The sequence below is a fragment of the Apodemus sylvaticus genome, chromosome 1 (genome assembly GCF_947179515.1).
Source record: "Apodemus sylvaticus chromosome 1, mApoSyl1.1, whole genome shotgun sequence".
In the NCBI taxonomy this organism is placed as follows: domain Eukaryota; kingdom Metazoa; phylum Chordata; class Mammalia; order Rodentia; family Muridae; genus Apodemus; species Apodemus sylvaticus.
Window position 1 is genome coordinate 23,140,438 of NC_067472.1, and position 19,488 is coordinate 23,159,925.

Genomic DNA, 19,488 nt, shown 5'->3' on the forward strand with positions numbered 1-19,488 from the left:
AGAGAGAGAGAGAGAGAGAGAGAGAGAGAGAGAGAGAGAGAGAGAGAGAGAGAGTTATTGTGGAGCTGGAGAGACATGATTCATGATTAAGAGGATCTGGGCTTGATTCCCAGTACCAACACTGTGGTTCAGAACTGTCTGTAACTCCAGTTTCATGTATTCAACACGATCTTCTGGCCTCTGTAGAGCCATGTGGTATACAAACACACATGCAGGCAAACACTAATGATCATAAAATAAAATACAATGGAAAACATTTTTAAAAAGAGAGCAATTGCTAGAATTTTGGCAACTACTATCTATGTGAATACATGTCTAGGTATACATTCAGAAACAGTATATTTTAAACATTTGGCTCAAACTAAGTGTGTAATCTTTTTCATTCATTAAACTATCATAGCCATTATTATGTTTCAATAAATATAGTTTTGTATTATCATTAAAATTTAGATATTCTCGGAGCTGGAAAGATGCCTCAGCCGTTAAGAGCACTGACTGCTCTTCCAGAGGTCCTGAGTTCAATTCCCAGCAACCGCATGGTGGTTCACAATCATCTGTAATGGGATCTGATGCCCTCTTCTGTGTGTCTGAAGACAGCTACAATGTATTCATATATATGAAATAAATAAATAATTAAAAAACTTTTAAAAAATTAGATATCCTCAAATAGTTGTCAAATTAACCAACTCCCCTTCCTTGCTTTTGATATGATAATTTGCTTTGTATATCATTATCAATGTGGCTTAGATCTAGGGAGGTTTTCCATGAGTATCTTACCTTAGGGAAACACAGGTTAGGTGAGTGTGGGCTCAAAGATGTCAGCTTGTGAGAAAGTGCATTTGTTGAATGATAAAACCAATAAAACTACCACATTTTAGAGGTGAGAAATAGGAGCTGAAATTACATCATTTACTTGTGGAATCAGTTCTTATTCTCATTGTGTGATCAAAGAACAGACAAGGAGAACTATTTTTGGCTCATAGCTTAAAGTCCATCAAGGTGGAAGACATGGAGGTGGGAACATGAGGCCTCCAGGGTCACAAGGCAGAGAGATGCTGATACTCAGCCTACATCCTTCCTTTTCCCCTTTCGACACAATCAAGTACAATAGCACATCGATAGTGCCACCCATATTCAGGGTGGGTCTTCCCCTCTTAGTTACACCTCCCTGGAAGGACCCTTACCTGCATGCCCAGAGGTATGTACCCTGGGTGATGCCAAAGCCAGGCAACATAACAATGAAGATGAATTGTCCAGAGTCCCACTCTGAGAATGATTTGGAACCCAGGTTCTTTCCCAGGCTTCCCAATAGAGCCCTCCTCTTTCCACTAAGTGAGAGTGCTAGCACATCACCGCCTCTCCCATAATTGTTAGTGCTTAGCATTGGTTTTTCATCCATGCATACATTTATTCAATATTTTATACCTTATATGCCCTTGAACTAGACCATAAATCCCTAAGGGCAGGGGAAAAAAAGGCATGTTTTGTTTTTCTCTGTGTTTTAACAGCATGTTTCAATAAATAATCGTAACACCAAGCCACATCATTAATTATTAAATTATTCAGTACTTATTTATTGAACATGTATTACATGTGTGATGCTATGTAAAGAAAGAGAGATATAGCTGTGAGCAAGTTAGGGGTGGGGGAACCCTGAGTCTAAAGCGATAGGGGAAGGGTAAAAAAATCAGTGCAAGCTAATGGTTTCCTTGAACTAAAATTTGATCCTGAGAAGTCTACAGGTGTGTCATAACCCAGAGAAACAAGTCCTAGGCAGACAGAACTCCAAGTACAGTGTCTAGGTAGAAGAAACCAGAGCAACATGTTCACAGAAGAAAATGAAATCCTGTGTGTTTAGACCAGAATCAGATGAGAAGGGTGGAGTAGTATACAGTAGAATGAACAGGTTGGAGGAAGCAAACTCTAACAGGATCTTGAGCCATTGGGGAGACCTTCAGCAAAGGAACACAATGTTTACACTTATTGCACTGGCTACGGAGTAGATTCCAGGGCATGCCAGCAGGAGGGATGGGATGCAGTGCTGGCTGCCCCCCAACGTGGACGTGGACGGATTGGGAAGAGCTCTCTAGTTTAGGACACATTTCTTAGGAAGAGTGAATAGGACTCGTTGGGATTTGGGAAAACAGTAAAGCAAGGATGAACCCTAGGTTATTGGCCTGAGTACCTGGGAAGAGAGGCATCATTAACTAGGATTGGTATGGGGGAAGATGGCTATGTCAGTGTGTGTGTGTGTGTGTGTGTAGAATACACAGGGTGTTATGTAAACTGAGAGGGAGGCAACAGTTCTGTTACAGGTGTATCTGAGATGCTTTTAAGGCATCATTAGAGCATAAGCTCTACCAGAGCAGAGGATTTGCCTGTATTGCACTAAAATGTAGCTTAGTGCTCAAAGCAGCAGTCGAGGCATAAACTGGTACAAAAAAATGCCCACGAGAAGCATTGAAATGGCAGTTGAATTTATGGCTGTTTAAATCTTTTGGGCAAATGCAGATCCCTGGCAAAGCATAAATACATTCCTCCTTGGCTCTTACATGAGCAGCAAAGATCTCTGAGACAGTGGTTTTTCAAAGAGCTGAATGAAATATCCTAATAGGGTCAGCTAATACAGTCAAAGAGAGGCTCAAATGCTCAGTCTCTGACTCAAGGTCATGTGATCTTTCCTACCATATTCAAGGCAATCAAGGTATTCTGATCACCAGGACCAAGGCCCTGAAGGGCTGCTGCAGTTTCTCTGAGTCACTTTTACTACTTCTGATAATAATGATGATTGCTATAACATATGTCACAATTCTTGCCTATTTTTATTTCTACGAATACCATTCTTATTTGGACCCGTCTCAGGACTGAAGTATTTCTGGATGCACCTGTTAAACATCAGAAAGCATGCCCTCAGAAGGTCCCTGCCATGTGCCTCCCAGTGTGAAGGAGGTGCTATATTTTCAGGATCAGAAAGGAAGGCTGATGAACTCAGAGTGTTGAAGTCAGAGAGATGTTCTGAATCCTCTTGGGAAGAAAATGGTTTCCTTCAGTGGAAGACAACCAAATTCAGACCTAAGGCTTTTTCAGGGTTCAATTAAGAACCATTATACCAAGACCATGACTCAGGAAGTTAGGACACCTGAATTCCCATTCTAGTTCTCAGAGTACAGATCATTTATTTAGTTAGAGCAAGCCTACATTTTCTCGCTTGTTAAATGACTGGTTAACAAATATAATAAAGCTATAGTGAAATTTTTTTTTATTAATAGTTACTTTGTTTTATGTAAGCACACTGTCACTGTCTTCAGATACACCAGAAGAGGGCATTGGATCCCATTACAGATGGTTGTGGTACACATGGCAATGGTATAGATCCCATTACCATGTGGTTTCTGGGAATTGAACTCAGGACCTCTGGAAGAGCAGTTGGTGCTCTTAACCGCTGAGCCATCTCTCCAGCCCCCAATAGTTACTTTGAAAAAATAGTTATCTTAGAGTTTGTTTTTTTTTTAAAAATACTTTTTCTTCTAACACTGAACACCTACTGTGCCTTTGCTCCCTGCTTAGTGCTTTCTCTACATCTCTCTGGGCCAGGTGCTATTATCACCTGGGATGTTTCATCTTGATTGGATTGAGATGTATCTAGATCTCAGATCCTAGATGTATCTAGATTGCTAAGGCATGTCCTGTCTCTTTAAGTGTGTCAGTGAGGTTTCCTGAAACGAAGGCCTGCTATGGATGTCCTAGACAGGAAAGAAAAGGAAAAAGATGTGTAGGCATTCCCTCTGCTTCCTGGCTGCCTTGAAGTGAACGTGCTCCCACTGTTTCAGTGTGCTGTCTTACACTGGCTGGAAATAAAACCAGATGACTGGGCTATGACACGAACTATGGAACTGGGACACAAAGTAAAGACCTATTACCTTGAGTTACATTTCTCACATATTTGGCCACAATACCACAAAGCTGGCTAGCATGTTAGCAGAGTGTCTGCCTTGCATGCATAAGGCCTGAAATTTAATCTCTAAGATTGAAAAGGCGAGGGATTAGTTAGTTGGTTCCAGGTTAGATAACAGGGCAAGGTGAATTGAATCCAGGCAGCCAGTCTCCAAAGCTGCCCTCAAGTGACAATGTTTCATTCCTGGCCACTACTAGCTCCAGTATAGGTAACCACCCACAGATAAGCTTGCTTATAGAATGCTGCATAAGTCGGCTAGACCTCTTTGCTGCCATGAACCTCTGTGCTGTAATTTGTTTGATTTTAGAAGGCATCTTTGTTTGTTGCTGAGACCATCCTCTAACTCCCGGGCTCAAGTGTTTTCTTCTGTTTCAGTCGCCTGAACAGACAGGTATGTTCTATTGTCCCCAGTCAACACTGCTCTTGGGGGAGAAGGACACTTCTGGGGCGACAAGTGCCCCTGGGAGACATATATTTCTCCCTAGGGGGAGATTTGCCAGTGATCTCAAATTTATTTCTTCAAGTGTCTATACCAGCCTACATGTGTATTCATTTGAAGAAGACAGTTTATACAGCAGCCCTGAGCAGACGGATTGCCTAGATGCCTGCTTTTACAAAATGGGGAAAGACTTTGGGAGGAAACATTTCTCAACATAGTTGGCTATGTAAGCTCAGAACTATTTTCCCAAAACATTTCAAGTGCAGGACTGTACCTCACCACCACTGCATGCTCTTTATTCTGCTTTCTGGAGAAATAGTCTGTCTTCAGTGACAAGGCAGACTTCTGGGAGTCAGAACCTGCTGTAGGGATGGCTGTCACTTGGGGAGTATGGGAGGAATTGGAGAGCTGCGCGTGGGAGACTCTCAGCTTGATCTGCTTTTCTTTAGAAACATGGCTTATTTTTCCTATCTTCTTCCTAGGAATAACGCTGAGCCTACTTTTTTTTTTTTTTTTTTTTTTTTTTTTTTTTTTTTTTTTTTTTTACAGACAAGTGGCTTTTGAACTGTCAACTGATGTCACTTATGAGATCTACCAAGTGGAAGGAATAAGTGAGACCAGAGTGTGCTCTGGACACCAGGTTTGTGATGCTGAGACAAGCAGGTTGGTGAATGACACAGCCACACGTGGGTAAAGACAGCCAGGGTCCAGAGGCCTCTGGGGTCCCTGTGCTAATGGAGGTTTCGATGCAGGACTTGGGACCTGACTTTATCCCAGTTGGCATCGAAGAGGAGCCCAGACAAGTAGCCTTGCCAAGAACTACCCAATAAGCAAACACTGCCCTGTTAATGGCCTCCTAAAGCCGAATGTGACTCCCCAGCCAGAGATAGTACTTGCCTGTGATGTGGAAGAGAGCATGGCCATGTGTGAGCAGTGGCAGGCTGTGGAGTCACTTTAGGAACAGATCCTGCAAACCAGTCACCACAGGTGAACGACACACAAGGGTAGAGGCCGTATTACAGGACGTAAGGTCTGGACCCTAGAAAGCACGCCCTTACCCTGTGTTACAGCATGGGTGTGCTGAGAAGGTGGGAAAGGGAAGGGGGGGGCGGCTTCAGTCTCTTCTCCACTCTTCTCAGCTACTTATGATCTCTGTGGTGAAGAAGACACCAGGGAAGTGCCTCTCTGTCTCTTCTAGAAAAGGAAAACGGCTGGGGAATTTATTGTAAGGGGAATAAAAAACAAACTCAGATCAAAGAGAACGTGGGCTAGCGGCCGAAGCTGGGTGAAGAAAGAAAAAGAGGGTGAAAAGAAAATGACTTGAGACTCTCCAAGAAAGAGGCTTCGTGTGTGGGCAGGAAGCTAGGCAGCTCCTCCAAAGGGAGAGCGGGAACATTGGCTCCTTAAGGTCAAGATTCTGGCCTGAGGGACAGGTTCACACTAAGGAGGCCCAGAAAGATCTGTTTCTCAGAACAAGCATGCAAGGCTGAATCCAGCACAGATCTGATGCTTACCGCTTAAGGACCTCCCTCTCCCATGGGCTTCTGGGTATTCTCAAAAAGGGCCAGGTGCTTGCCTAATGCGCACCTTAGCCTTACAGAGTTGAGAAAAGGGCCCCGGGAAGAAATGCCGGGAGTGATTTATCTTCCGGCTTCCCTCAAGTGGCAAAACCTTTCCAGCTGTTTCATGGTTGTCCTCAGAGCTGCGTTTTAGCCATACTTTCCTCAGAACAAACATTATGCAATGTCGCAGCAGGACTTTTCTTCCCTTTGCCCTCAGTACAAATAAATCCAAATGTACAGAGTGGCGAGGATGTGGGTAACATCTAGTACATATGGTCTGCTGCCACTCAAGAGCAAGCTACCTCGCAACACCAGGAAGTCTTCTTGCTCAGGACAGAAAACGTTCAGTGGATTGTCTTCCCTTTCGAGTATTCCTCCTGCCCCACAGTTTCTCCCCTGTAATGTCTACTGCTCAAGGACCAGCCTTAGACTCCAGAGCTCAGCAGAAGGGCTGCCGTCTCCCACCTCAGCACCTCCACCCGCACCGTCTGCGGAGCTCCACACTGCATGCACTCGCTGCCTTTTTTGGTAGTTATTTGTGTCTGCCCGTGGTAGCTTCTGGCAGCTGCAGACTCTTGTTTACTTTCCTTAGAGCATATCCACCAACCAGCTTGCTCTTGAGACGTGCTGAATAAATGCTCCGGGATGACTGACTGTACCAATAAACTCATCTGCCTCTCCCTGGGGACTAGTATTCTGCAATGGTTGATATTCCCTTTTGTCTCTTTAGGGTCCTAAGATAGGGTATGGAATTTGTTTCTTTCCTTCAAAGAGAAGTGTTTCTTAATCTTGACAAAACACCATATTGGTTAATGGTGTTAAGGTCCATGGTGAAATATTGCAATTTCTTATTTTAAAATTGGCCTGTGTATGTCTGGCCTCTCACTGGGAGAAAAGGAGAGGAAGCAAAAGCACAGTAGTCATGCATTAGGGATGTCTTGTAAAGATGAATGAATGAATAGAAGATTGGTGGCAGGAGTAAGCAGAAAATTAGATATAGAATACAAATAGACATAATATAAAAAGATGAATGCTCAAGAGACTTAGGGAAAAGCATAGGAAGAGCTGGAGACTAATTAAATTCTGAATCAGCACTTCCAGACTTACCAGAAAGTTGGCTTCATAATTTAAAAAGCAGAAAGGCAGTAAGAAAAGGCAGACTGAAGACAAACCCGGGGTCTGATATCCATTTAGCCACTGTGTGACCTTGGGCAAGTGACTCAATCTTTCTGAACTCATGTGTTATTTTGAAACCTATTTTGAAATAATTTTATTTTTATACAAATGCTGTAGAAATAGTACATAGTTCTACACATTCTTCCCCCACCCTCCTTAGATGCTAATATTGTTCATAATCATAGTGAAGTATAAAAACCAGGACATCAACAATGCAGTAACTAATATGGCGGCATGTATACCCTACTGGGGGTTTACTATTTCCCATCACTTTCTTCCCCACCCCCAGTCCAGTATTCGCTAGAATTTGAATACTGTGTACTAATCTAGTCTCTTCTCCAATGCTGAGAGCTTTAGATTTTCACCTTTCATCACCTTGACATGTTCAAAAGCATTGCCTGTCCCTCAACCTGAGCATGTTGGACATTTTCCCATTACTAGATTCTGGTTCACCTCCACAGCAAGAACACATAAAGGTGACATCATACCTCTTTAAAGCAGGTTAAGTAAGGGTACAAGAGGACGTGTATCATTACTGTCCAAGGAACCTGGAGACGGTATCTGTGGCTGGGCTTCTCCACTGTTCTTTTCTGTTATTAGCCAGGATATTGTAGAAAGTTGCCTAGGGACTATGCAAATACTCCATCTCTCATCACATTTCCTTTCGTCTAATAACTTTGGAATGCATCAGTGGTTCTACATGCAATGTCATGGTTGTTGCGTTCTCATGGGGTTCCCCGATTACCTCAATCCTCCAATGCTTACATCAATTCTCTAAATAAGAATTTCATCATTATTTGTTTTGCTGTCAAGTTTCACTTTCTTTCTCTGCAGGACATGGATCATGACAGCTATAGAATGAGTAGGATTAAAAAAAAAATCTGAAAATATCTAGTTCAGAGCACCTACTAGATAGGTGTAGAGTTATTTTAATCTAGCAACATGACTACTCTGGCGGGAATACAGATATATCCTTAGTACATACTTTTAATCCCAAACAATGAAGGTAAAGTTAGTTTGTAGAAGAAAGTTCTCATGTTTGAGAATGATATTTGAGAAGCAGACGAAGCAACACATCGGAGAAAGATTTTACAGAACAGGATATGTCCAACTCTCATGAGGAAAGAGAGGAAAGATAGATAATATAAGCGGGAGCAGTAAAGAGGGAGATGGAAAGGAGGCAGTTTTACTGGGACAATTATACAGAGACAGGTTGAAGAAAGAACAAGCTAGATACAGGAGAAGACAGAATGAGCCAGAGAATGCTAAGAAGCCAGAAAATTAGAACATATCGCTAAAGTTAGTATAGGGCCAAGCAAAGCAATTCAGTCAGAGGCTGCTAGAAGCCAGTTTGAATCAGTCAGCTTGGAGAGGAGTTGAGCCTGGAAGCTGAGTTGAAGCAGCCATCAGAGTTCAGAAAGAACTATAAAGGGTGATCTTATTGAGCAGTAAGTCTCAAAGATTAGAAATATTCTAGGCCTAGAATGGATCGCACAGAGGCTAGAAGCTTCCAGGACTAGGCCTAGGTTAGCAGATAGAGGCAGTAAGTCTGGGAGATGGTGATTACATCAGGCGAATAAAAGATACTTTCACAAATAGGTGGGCTTTCCTTCCCTTTTTGTGTGGTGTATGGACATGGTCATATGTATGTTCTTAGGTGTATGCAGAGTTATGTATGTGCTTGTGCATGGGTCAGGTGAGGAGAGGTTGGTGTCCAGTGTCATTCAATTTCTCCTCACCTTATTTTCTGAGTCAGGGTATATCACTGAATCTAGAACTTGTAAGTTCGGCAAGGCTGACAGAATCCAGAATCTGCCTGTCTCCTCCCCATCTCTCTCAGCATCCTTTTATTTCTTTGTAGAAAGCCACAAGTAAGTCAAAGTCACTCTTGTATCATTCTCTTTGAATGTTCCACAGCATTTCCACCTTTTAGCATAAAGTGATCAGAATTAGCTATTTACGAGCCGGTTGGTGGAAATTCCTTGGAATCTGCCTTTGATGACTGTACAGACTGAAGTTTTAATCACTTTGCCTATGATTTGTATGAAAATAGATGCTTGAGAATCCTTGAAAACACTCTCTTCTCATAAGTACTTTAAGTGTTTTCCCAGAAATCTTGTTTACATTCTGAAGTTGCAGCTAAACTATTTTCAGAGATAGCCCAAAGCATACCTCACCCCGGCTGTGGGTGCCCATCTCTAGCTCTGCTCTGCGTCAGGGAATCGCTGGTTCACCATTGACTCCCAAGGCTGTGGCAGGAATGGAAAAAGTCCAAGTTTGGTTTAAAATTAGATTTTTTAAAACTTCTGGCAATTCACTTGTAAGTTAAGGTCTGATTTTTTTTTTTTAAAAAAGATAAGAATAGGGCCTTAAAGATGTGAGAGTGAAGAGAGCTGGAGATTTCAAATAAGTCACGAAAGAGTAAAATTGCTCCGTTTATGGGAACTTCCATTTTTCCATCTGTTTTTATCAGTTAAAAAAAAAATCAAGACCACCAGAAGATTTATTAAGAAAAACAAAACAAGAAAACAACTCTGGGTCAGTGTGGAATGCAAACTCTCCTATGGATTCCCTGTAGTTCTGTCTTAGTTTGGGGTAGGATAGAAATCTGCAGCTATATCAAATATTAGCATCAGTGTAGATGACATGCAGTACACTGTAGAGGTGAAAACCCAGAATATATGGGTTTGGATCTCACAAAAGTCACCCATCTCCTGTGTAACTGTCCTTGCACGTTGGTTTACCTATTGAGGATAGGAAAGCTGTTCCTCAAGGCTCCTTACTGTGAAGACATGTGGTACGTGTGAAATGGCGATCATTCACCTGACAAGCCTGTGGACACAAGCTTCTTCCTGAGGAATGGTGTTTGGGAACACATCTGCACATGAAAACAGTTGGGATCAGCTTCTAACACTTTTCTTTATCCCCTGGGCTTCACTCTGGTTGATGATATTCACCACCATTGCCAAGATTTTCGCTAGAAAGCTATGGAGACCACAGACTGAGGCCAAGAGTAAGGAAGGGTACGTGTAACAAAAGTTGATTGACCCTCTGTCAACCAGTCTGTCAACAATGAGAGTCTTCCTAGCATTAGATGGAGCTTACTCGAGAGCCAAATCAGAAATTGTGCTATTTGTAAAATTCAACCAACCAAGAACCTATAATATCCATATTAAAAATTAGTAACTTGATAATCAGGGCAAAAGAAATTACAGCTATAACAAGTAGAACAAGAACATGAACATGATGGATGTGGGGTGCATTATGGAGAAAAAGGATTTAAGACCAGGACCTGGACCTAAGCCATAGAGATGGCCGCCATTGTCCTTCCACCTCCAACTCTGCCTCTGGATGCCAAATAGAAGCGTGACCTTCAGTGGTTCCAAACTCTGCTATCACTGTGCTCTTTAGATCTGACTTCTGGCATTTCTCAGAGGTTTAAGGTGACTTTCTGGGCTTGAAGATGTTAGAAGGATACAGAGAGGGGAGTGGAATGATTCATACCTCCCTAGGAACTACCTCCATGATTCCTTTGATGAGGAGTTCCAGGCATGTTGGCCTTTAACATTTCTGAGAAGTGCTGATGGACAGAAGGAAGATATGTAGATAGATGTGGCCAGGTATCATGCTGTCAAAGCTCACAACCAAGACAACTCTGTTGTAAATGGGTGGGTGGGGAGTCTAGGAATTGAAGTATTTATAGATTTCATTAGACTTGCAGGCAGCTAGGGTGGAGTGAGGAGGAGGAAGAAGGCAGTGTGGGGGCAATCTCAGGGCCTGGGAAGGAAATTGGCCATCACAGAAAAGGCAAAGAGAGATAGGTAGGCGAGATATCAAAGATGGACAAATCCCAGACAAGAAATATATTTAAGAATAATATATGTTGGCTCAAATATAAAAACATCCAAGTGGTTCCTCACCTCGTTAAATCTCATCACGAGATCTTCAAGGGCATTGTGCTCTCCACATTGAGACGTGAGGATTGATTCTGAGATGGAAGCTTTGAGACGAGGCAGTGATCTCTGGCATTCAGGGGAACTCAAGTCCCGGGTTAAGAAACAGAGGTAGTCCATGGGCAGGACCCTGCGGTAAATGTTCTGTTCCTGTTCTGTTAAGATGCTGGCTACTTCCTCTGGGAACTGAATGAGAGGCTGGAGATCAATCAGCTCCTTGCTGATTCCAGCTGAACTTGAAGGAACAGGATTGGAGCTGGCCATAGAGGTGCCCGGTTGGCGTTCTGGAAAAAAAAAATATGGTTATATCAAGACTTGGTTCCCTGATAATAGATATTTACTGGAGAGCCAGTCTAAACCTTACATATCTCTCAGCTTAGAGAGTAGCTCTATACTGTCATACTTGCAATGGAGACCTTTCTCACATCTGTCCTCCCATACCCCTGGGAGGTGGAGGCAGGAACTTATCTTCCATCAGAAGCAGCATTAATTTAACACATCACCATTCAACAAGCTCACTACAAAATTTTATAGACCCTCTACTTCTTTATCTTCCGTGGCTAGTCATCAGAGTTAAGATAAATAGGGTTGAGTGTGTATACAGACAGGTGCATTTGAGGACAGAAGACTGCACATGTATGTGCACATTTGTTATAGATGTGTAGACTCTTTATGCACACAGTTGCAAAGCATCATGGTATATTCTACCATCCCCACACCTGCAAAGATTTCTATTTCACTGAGAATCATGTGGGAGTTTGCAAGAACAGACCCACCTAAAAAGGTAAGAAAGGAATGGGTTATAGGGGGACACATTCAAGTACATAATATTTCATGTCACAACTGGTAGTAAGAAGGTGGCAGAGGGATGCAAAGCAGGAGGTGATGGGTACAAGAGAAAGAAGTACCAAAGGTAGGGATGTATAGCTTCAAATAGTTCCCTTAATAGAACGGACACAGACTTCTCTTTACTTTGATACCTTCCTACTTTAGTTCTTAGCTTAGTCATCTCCCTAAATTCATTCATTAATTCACTACCCTTTATTTTTTTTAAACTGAGACATTCACTATTTTCCTGAGAATGATCCTGAACTTCTGCTTCTTTTGAGTGCTGTAATTACAAGTGTTCCTGTAGTACTGGAATCCAAACTCAGGACCTTGTGTATGCTCACCAAGTACTCTATCAGCTGAGCTATATCCCCATCCCTGGGAGAGCATCCAGCTTTGTGGGTAAACAAATTTAGGAAAGGGTAAAACATTCATGTTACACAATCTCTTCCTGGAGATACTTCAGGCACACTGGTACATTATTACAGGCTCTGAAGGGCTTGTAGTAAAGAGCCCATTTGCATTATCTTAGGCCAACATTGCCCACACTTTAGCCAACATCTAGTTGATCATTCTGTATGACTAGCATCCTTGAAACCTCTTCTGGAAACACTACTATGAGATCCAAACTACCCATGATCTCCATCCTGTGCATGTCTTTTCTTATAGCAGACCTTCCTGGACATCTTTCTATTCTCATACTGCTGTAGTAAAAATCATATGCTATACAACCAGAATATATCTTCCTCCTGTTACAAAAGGTCTAAGTGATCCCAGTTAAGATAAGGCCCATCTGTCTTCCTGATGACACCATACTACTATACTCCCACCTATGGCCAAGCTGGGAATGCTGGGTAGCCATCAATCAGTTCTAGAAGGAATTCTATAGCTTTCAGACTTCAACTCTTTCACTGTTTCTTGCAGAGATCTTTGGGTGTATCACCACAAATGGCTCTTCCATGGAATCACTCAGTGAAGTGGAGAACATCTGTAATTCCAGGACTGGAGAAGGTGAGATAGGAGAATTGAGTTCAAAGCCAATCTAGATGAGACATTGAGTTTCAAGCCAGCCAGGACTTAACAGTGAGTAATGAAACCTTATCTCAATATATATATTGGTAAAAATTGTTATTTTGTTTTCCCTATAAATTCATCATAGCCGCAAGATCACATCTATTTAATTGTAAAAGTCAGATAGAGGAATGATGGAGTCACTTTATACTTATCTATGTCCCTAGCCAAACACCAAAAACCTACTGCAGCAGAAATTGGGGACAGCCACTTGGTTCCTCTAATGTCATATTTTTAAAAGTCTAACATGTATCCCAGAATCTAGTCACTGTGTGGTCCCAAAGTTTAGTTCTTTGAATAGTTTATAAAATAGCTAGATTTCCTGAAAATTGAGTCACACTAAAGCCAGATGCCAGGGACAATTTTTGGTACTGATATTTTATGTACAGTGGAATTAGCCACATACAAGACCTTTTCTCAGAAGCATCCAACTTGAAAACATGGTTTTAAAATAAAGTACTCTACAGAGGAAATAACAATAAATCTTCTGTAGTAACAGCTTATGTAATATATAATAGATGAAATGAAACTAAATATATAACTATGATGATATATATTTGAAACAACAATATATCTTGAGATACAAATCACTGTCACAATGATGAATTTATTGATAAGAAGCAATGTTGAAGGTAAGAATAAAATAGTTTAAAAAAAAGAAATATAATCAGAGTACCCACAATAAATCTAATGGCCTTGTGACATCACACCCAAAGAAAACACAGATCAAGGCTGCAAAGCTTGAAACATACTTGAGCTTTTCCACAAGTTTTCTAAAGACAGGATTACTCAGGGATCTTATATATTCACAAGGCAACACCACACAAGAATCCTTGGGGCACAAATTTCTATTCACCAGCTCCCATGCTTTGAGCGGCATTATATAGCTCCTTCTCTCATCCTTGCTAGACCTCCTGCTCACAGCCTTCCTCTTCACATGCCACCCTCTCCTACCTCATCAGCCTATCAGTCCAGCCTCCTTCTGCACAGCCTGATGATGGGTTAGAGACCTGGAGCTCACCGCTCCTAATCTTTCCCTTTCACCTGTGCACAGGGAGTGTATGCTGTCTCTTGCAAAAACATTCTTAGAAAGTTTTTGATGAATAAAACTATCTTCTTCATATATACTATATTAGTATAGTATGTGGCAACTCATACTATACTATACTATACTATACTATACTATACTATACTATACTATACTATACTATACTAACAACACTAAACCCTAGCTTTGGGTGGTGGGGTGGGTAGATGGAAACAGGAGGATCCAGAGTTCAAGGCCAGCTGAACTACAGGTCTTTTGCTCAAAAACCAAAACCCAACCTAAAATTATCTACCTCACTTTCAGGCTCAGCCACACAGTCTTCTGTAATGCTTACTCTACAGCTGACTATTGATACCATCACAACCCAGACACAGGCACCAAGAGACAAAGTAACTTCAAATTGCGATTCTCTGCTCAAAGAAAAGCTTCCTATACTAAGCACTTTCTATGTTAATTTAGGAGATTCAGATTTTACATTTAAATGTATTCACTTATATTTATTGTAAATGTTTGTGGGTGTGAGTGTACTATACCACACACATGGAGGTCAGAGGGCAACTTGAAGAAGTCAAGTCTCTCCTTCTGCCATGTGAGTCCCAGAGATTGAACTCATGTCACCAGACTAGATGACAGGCACCTTTACCTGCTGAGTCATCTCACCATCTCCCAGGAGATAAGGTGTTATTATCCAGATTTGACTCATAAGAGCTGTAGCTCATCTAAGGTGACATAAGCAGTAAGTCAGCACTGTCACAGAGACAGGGTCTATTTGCCACCAGACCCCATGTCCTCATCTTTCAGCATGCTGTCACTTGACATCCAGATTATAGATGCATTTCAAGAGATTTTGGTTAGTGTAAAGTATTTGTTTGTCTCATTACTTGGAGTAATTAAATAAAATGAACTCTTTTGACTTTAAAGGTAAGAGTGTGGCCCAGAAGGTAGGTGTCTCTCCCTCAGCCCAAAGCATCTCTTTAATTGTCATATTGTAGCATTCAGTCACTCAGCTGGGCCCTTTGTGAGTTCATAGGAAGTCCCCATGTTTTAAATCAGATCTGTCTAACATATTCGATACTGGATTTATACAAAGCATAATTTATAGATTAATAATTTACAGGAAATACTGGGTTAAAACAAAGGTAATGATATTTTATTCCCTTTCTTCAATTTTTTTAATTATTAAATTCATTTTTTAGATCCTAACTAAGGATGTTTTGTATGAGCAGTGATCTGTTCTTGTTTACTAAATCTCAACATCAGAGCACTTGGAATTAAAGACTGGAATGCAGAGGGCACTTAGTAAATGAACAGACACATTTTGGCATCATTTTCTTCTTGTATCCATTGAGATGTACTGTTGAACATGAAGGCTGTCCTCTGACCACTGACCACACACACACACACACACACACACACACACACACATACACACACACACACACACACACACACACACACACACGATAGATAGCTCCTAACTGGAATAGGGAGGCAGAGTGCTCAGCCAGAAGCCAGAATCTTCAGGTTCTAACTCACCCTATTGCTAATTCCAGAGCTGACTGCTGATAAGCGAGTTTCGTGGGTCTTCTGCAGAACCACTCAGCTCCAGCCTTATACAGAGGAAGAGCAGCAGTATCTGCCTGTTGAAAGAGCAATGGTTTCCTCCCAGTATGAAGTCATCACTCTGGAACTGCAATGACCATGTGAAGCATAAAAGGAAAAACCAAACTCGTTCTCTTTCATTAAGAAACAACAACCAACAACCATTCTTTGAAGTGAAAGTGGCTGGCATTCTTGAACCTCAGCTTGTTGAGGTACTTGGGTGGCATTTTGTGCTAAACAAGTTATTGTTTTCTGTCATGCAACCCTTATAGGCTTGGAGATTTTCAAAAGGTACTAGATGGAGAGTAACTCATGGGAAACATTCAGAAATTTAGAAGTTCATCCCTGAGTCAGGTCCTTGTAGATTGCCCCGAGGAATGGCCTTAGCAGACAAAGTATCAAGAGGAAGGAGAGAGAAAAGTGCTTTCTGAGGATGCTGAAGTCTTTCTGAGTAATATCACACAAAAGAAAGGTTTAGCCTGGATTTCCCATCCCCTGAGGCAAGGAGCTACTTAGAAGATGAGACTCAGAAATATAAATGTGTCATATTTGTTTCTTCTTGAGCACCATATTCTGGTGCTTCCTTGTTTTCTGCAGTGATACCCTATCTCTTAAAATAGGCTTCAGCCGTTGGGGACAAACCACTGTCTCCTGACCAGGCAGTCACTTGCCCCGCCTTCTCCACACAGATTCCCAGAAGCCCAGGAGAAGTTCTTGGAACCATAAACTTCAGAAAATCTGAAGGCCCCAGCTGTCCCATTGCAGAGAGCTGAGGGTAGTGAGACACTGTGAAGAGACCCTGATCCCTCTGAAAAGGATATGGAGACAGACAGCAAGGTTGAGGGCTGCTGGTGATAGCACATCATATTCCCTGTGGGAATTATTAAAGGGTTTGAGAAATCCTGCAATTAGGAAAGGAGCCTTTGGGCTCTAGAGAGATGGCTCGACTGTTAAGAGGACTTGTTGTTCTTCCAGAGGATCCAAGTTCAGTTCCCATTCCCCATGCGCCAGCTCACAATGGAACCTAACTCCAGTGAGATCTAATGCTCCATTCTGACCTCCTTGAGCACCAAGCACGCATGGTACACACACATGCAGGTAAAACAATCATTCAAAAAAAAAATTTAGATAAATGTGTGTTGGGAAGGTGTGGTGTTAGGGAGTGTGTACTAACCAAGATGGCAGCACTTTCTACAAGAGGGATGAAAGCATAGCCCCTCAGCATACTTGGCTTGGTCATGCTGGGAGCATGCAGGTCCTTGCACCCACAGGTCACCAGGGAAACCAAGAATGCTAAACATGCAGATTGTCCTTTCAAAGGAAAGGATGCAAAACCTGTTTTTCCACCCAGAAAGCTGGGAATTGGAGGTGATTAATAGCCTGTGATCCTTGTTATCTGTAGGGCCAGACCATATTCTTGCTTTCACTACAAGGACCAGAGGTAGCTAATAGTCTAAATGACATTTACTTTATCTGTTTAGACAGGGGTTACTCCACGCTCCCACAACCAGGACCAGAGATGGCTAATAGCCTAAATCATCTCTATGTTATCTGTGTGGCTAAAACCAAGCCAGATCCTGCCATAGGCCTCTCATGGAAGAAGTGACATGTATTTTGAGTTGAGTTTGAATGTGATTATGCCTCTTTGTGCACCAGGGATTGTAGCACACCAGGAAACTCCCTCCCCCCCAGAGTGTACTGTTTTAAAATATGCTGGCAATCAACTGCCTGACGTCAGACTCTCAACATTTGATTCCGCCTGACAAAGTCAAGTTGGGGCAGGTTCTCATTCTCACCTCTTCACGGTCCATTTCTCTGCCTGTCATGGTGCTTGCAAGGAACGCACCTCAGATAATAGCTACTCATTCTAGCTCTCGCTTTCCAAATATTACTGTCTTTGGCATTATTTAACAGGCTTTATTCTCACAGAAAACATGCATTGGGTGTGGTAAGCTCCATTCCATAGACCATGGAACAGGAAAGGTTAAGCCATTTTCTTAAAGATAATAATAGTGCTGTAAAGAGATGTGGCTAGAATTTTAACCTTGTTCTGACTCTGAAAATATGCCTATTTCACACCAAGCATTTTGAGGGATCTTTTGTAAAGAAGACACAATCTCCTCGTTTCCTATAGAGTGAATCTCTCTCTCTCTCTCTCTCTCTCTCTCTCTCTCTCTCTCTCTCTCTCTCTCTCTCTCTCTCAGGTAAGGAGTGGGGTTGGAGAATTGGATTTCTCCTTATGGAAGCTGAAGTTATAAGACTCTCTCCAATCTCCAACTACAACTTTAAAGGACATAGGAAGAAACCCCAGGAGAACCTGTTTATGATTTGGCTTCAGAAACTCTTTCATTCCCACTCTGTCAATAGTGGGGGCCTATGCATGGCTTGGAAGGCAAGTCAAGATTGTAGGCATGTCTCCTTAGCCATTTTTAATTCTAGTATTTTAACTAACAGATATTCTTGCAAATATATAGACTGAGGTAAATAAATCTGTACTGAAACTGAAAGTTTTTCTTGAGTTTACATGAAAAAAAGAAAACATGAAACAATAAATATGATGTTATTGAGGGGTAGAGAGGTTTGTAATGGTAGGCCTAAGTTTTCACATCTGTCCAGGACACACAGTTCTGTTCTGCTTAGTTTGTTTTTTTAATAATGTACAAATAGCAGTATTAAAACACATTAAAAATGTTCCTGGAAAATTTATCCATAGAACAAAACTCAAATATCCTCATAATCAAAAAACTGGCTCAGTTTTTGGGGTGTTCATATTTTTCCAGCAAAGATTGCTGGGGCTGGAGAGATGGTGCAGCAGTTAAGAGCAGGTGTTGCTCTTTCTGAGGACCTAGGTTCAGTTCCATGTGGGCATGACAGCTTACAACAGCCGGTAACTGCAGTGTCAAGGGATCCAGTGACCTCCTCTGACCTTCCCAGGCACGAGGCACACACAGGGTGCAGAGAATACGGGCTGGCAAGACACTCATACATTAATGACTAAATTTTCCTTTTGAAAAGTAGTTAGTTTATTTGGGGAAGAAAGCAGGAAAAGCTTCTTGTATAGACTCTATTTTTAACTCTGAAAAACTGAGTGCATTTTGTAAACAGTTACTTTATTTCATAAAGCTAGATTTCAAGTTCTCAGTTGCACGTATCTAATGGTGCACTTCCAATTATACAAAATAAGACACAGAGAGAAGGACATCGATTTCTTTTCAGAAAAAAAAATCAAAATTGGCATAAAAACACCAACTCTCAGGCAGATCTAGAAATTGCTTCTGTAGGGAAGTCACAGGCTTAGAGGTTAGTAAATTGGTGTGAGTTTTCCCCGTTGCTTCTTGTTATTGGTTTTAGAGTAACAAAATCGATCTAACAATGAAGGTGTCTGGCTTGTTTGCAGCCTCCCCTGACAAAGATGAATTCATAAAATGAGTGAAGTATTATTACTTCCAAATCATAACTTAAAAATAATCTCTAGGAGCTGAAGAGATAGCTTAGTGGTTGGGAGTACTGGTAGCTCCTCCAGAGGACTCGAGTTCCCAGCATCATCTGTAACTCCAGCTGACACCCTCACATAGACATACATGTAGGCAAAAATACCAAATTTCATGCACATGAAAAAGATAATAACCAAATCAATAAAAGTAATCTCTAAATTGACAGTTAAAAACATAGTTAAATGAAACCGGCTACTAGACTGAAAACCCTCAGAAAAAACTACTGGACAATATTCCCATCTAGGAAATATTCTGTTGGCCCTGCTTTCTGAAGAAATGCATGGCTACAGAAAATATAAAGATAATTAAGAACAGAATTAAAATGGCCAATATTTCACTCACTAAAATTTCTACTAATAT

At 41.5% G+C, this 19,488-nt stretch overlaps 1 protein-coding gene across 1 annotated transcript in view; it reads right to left on the reverse strand.

The window, feature by feature from the left end:
• Plce1 (phospholipase C epsilon 1) overlaps positions 1-19,488 on the reverse strand; it is a 299,093-nt gene that overhangs the window by 118,529 nt on the left and 161,076 nt on the right. Inside the window, exon 4 of the mRNA XM_052186474.1 lies at positions 11,053-11,369. Coding sequence (XP_052042434.1) covers positions 11,053-11,369 — 317 coding nt within the window. The remainder of the gene's footprint in view (positions 1-11,052; positions 11,370-19,488) is intronic.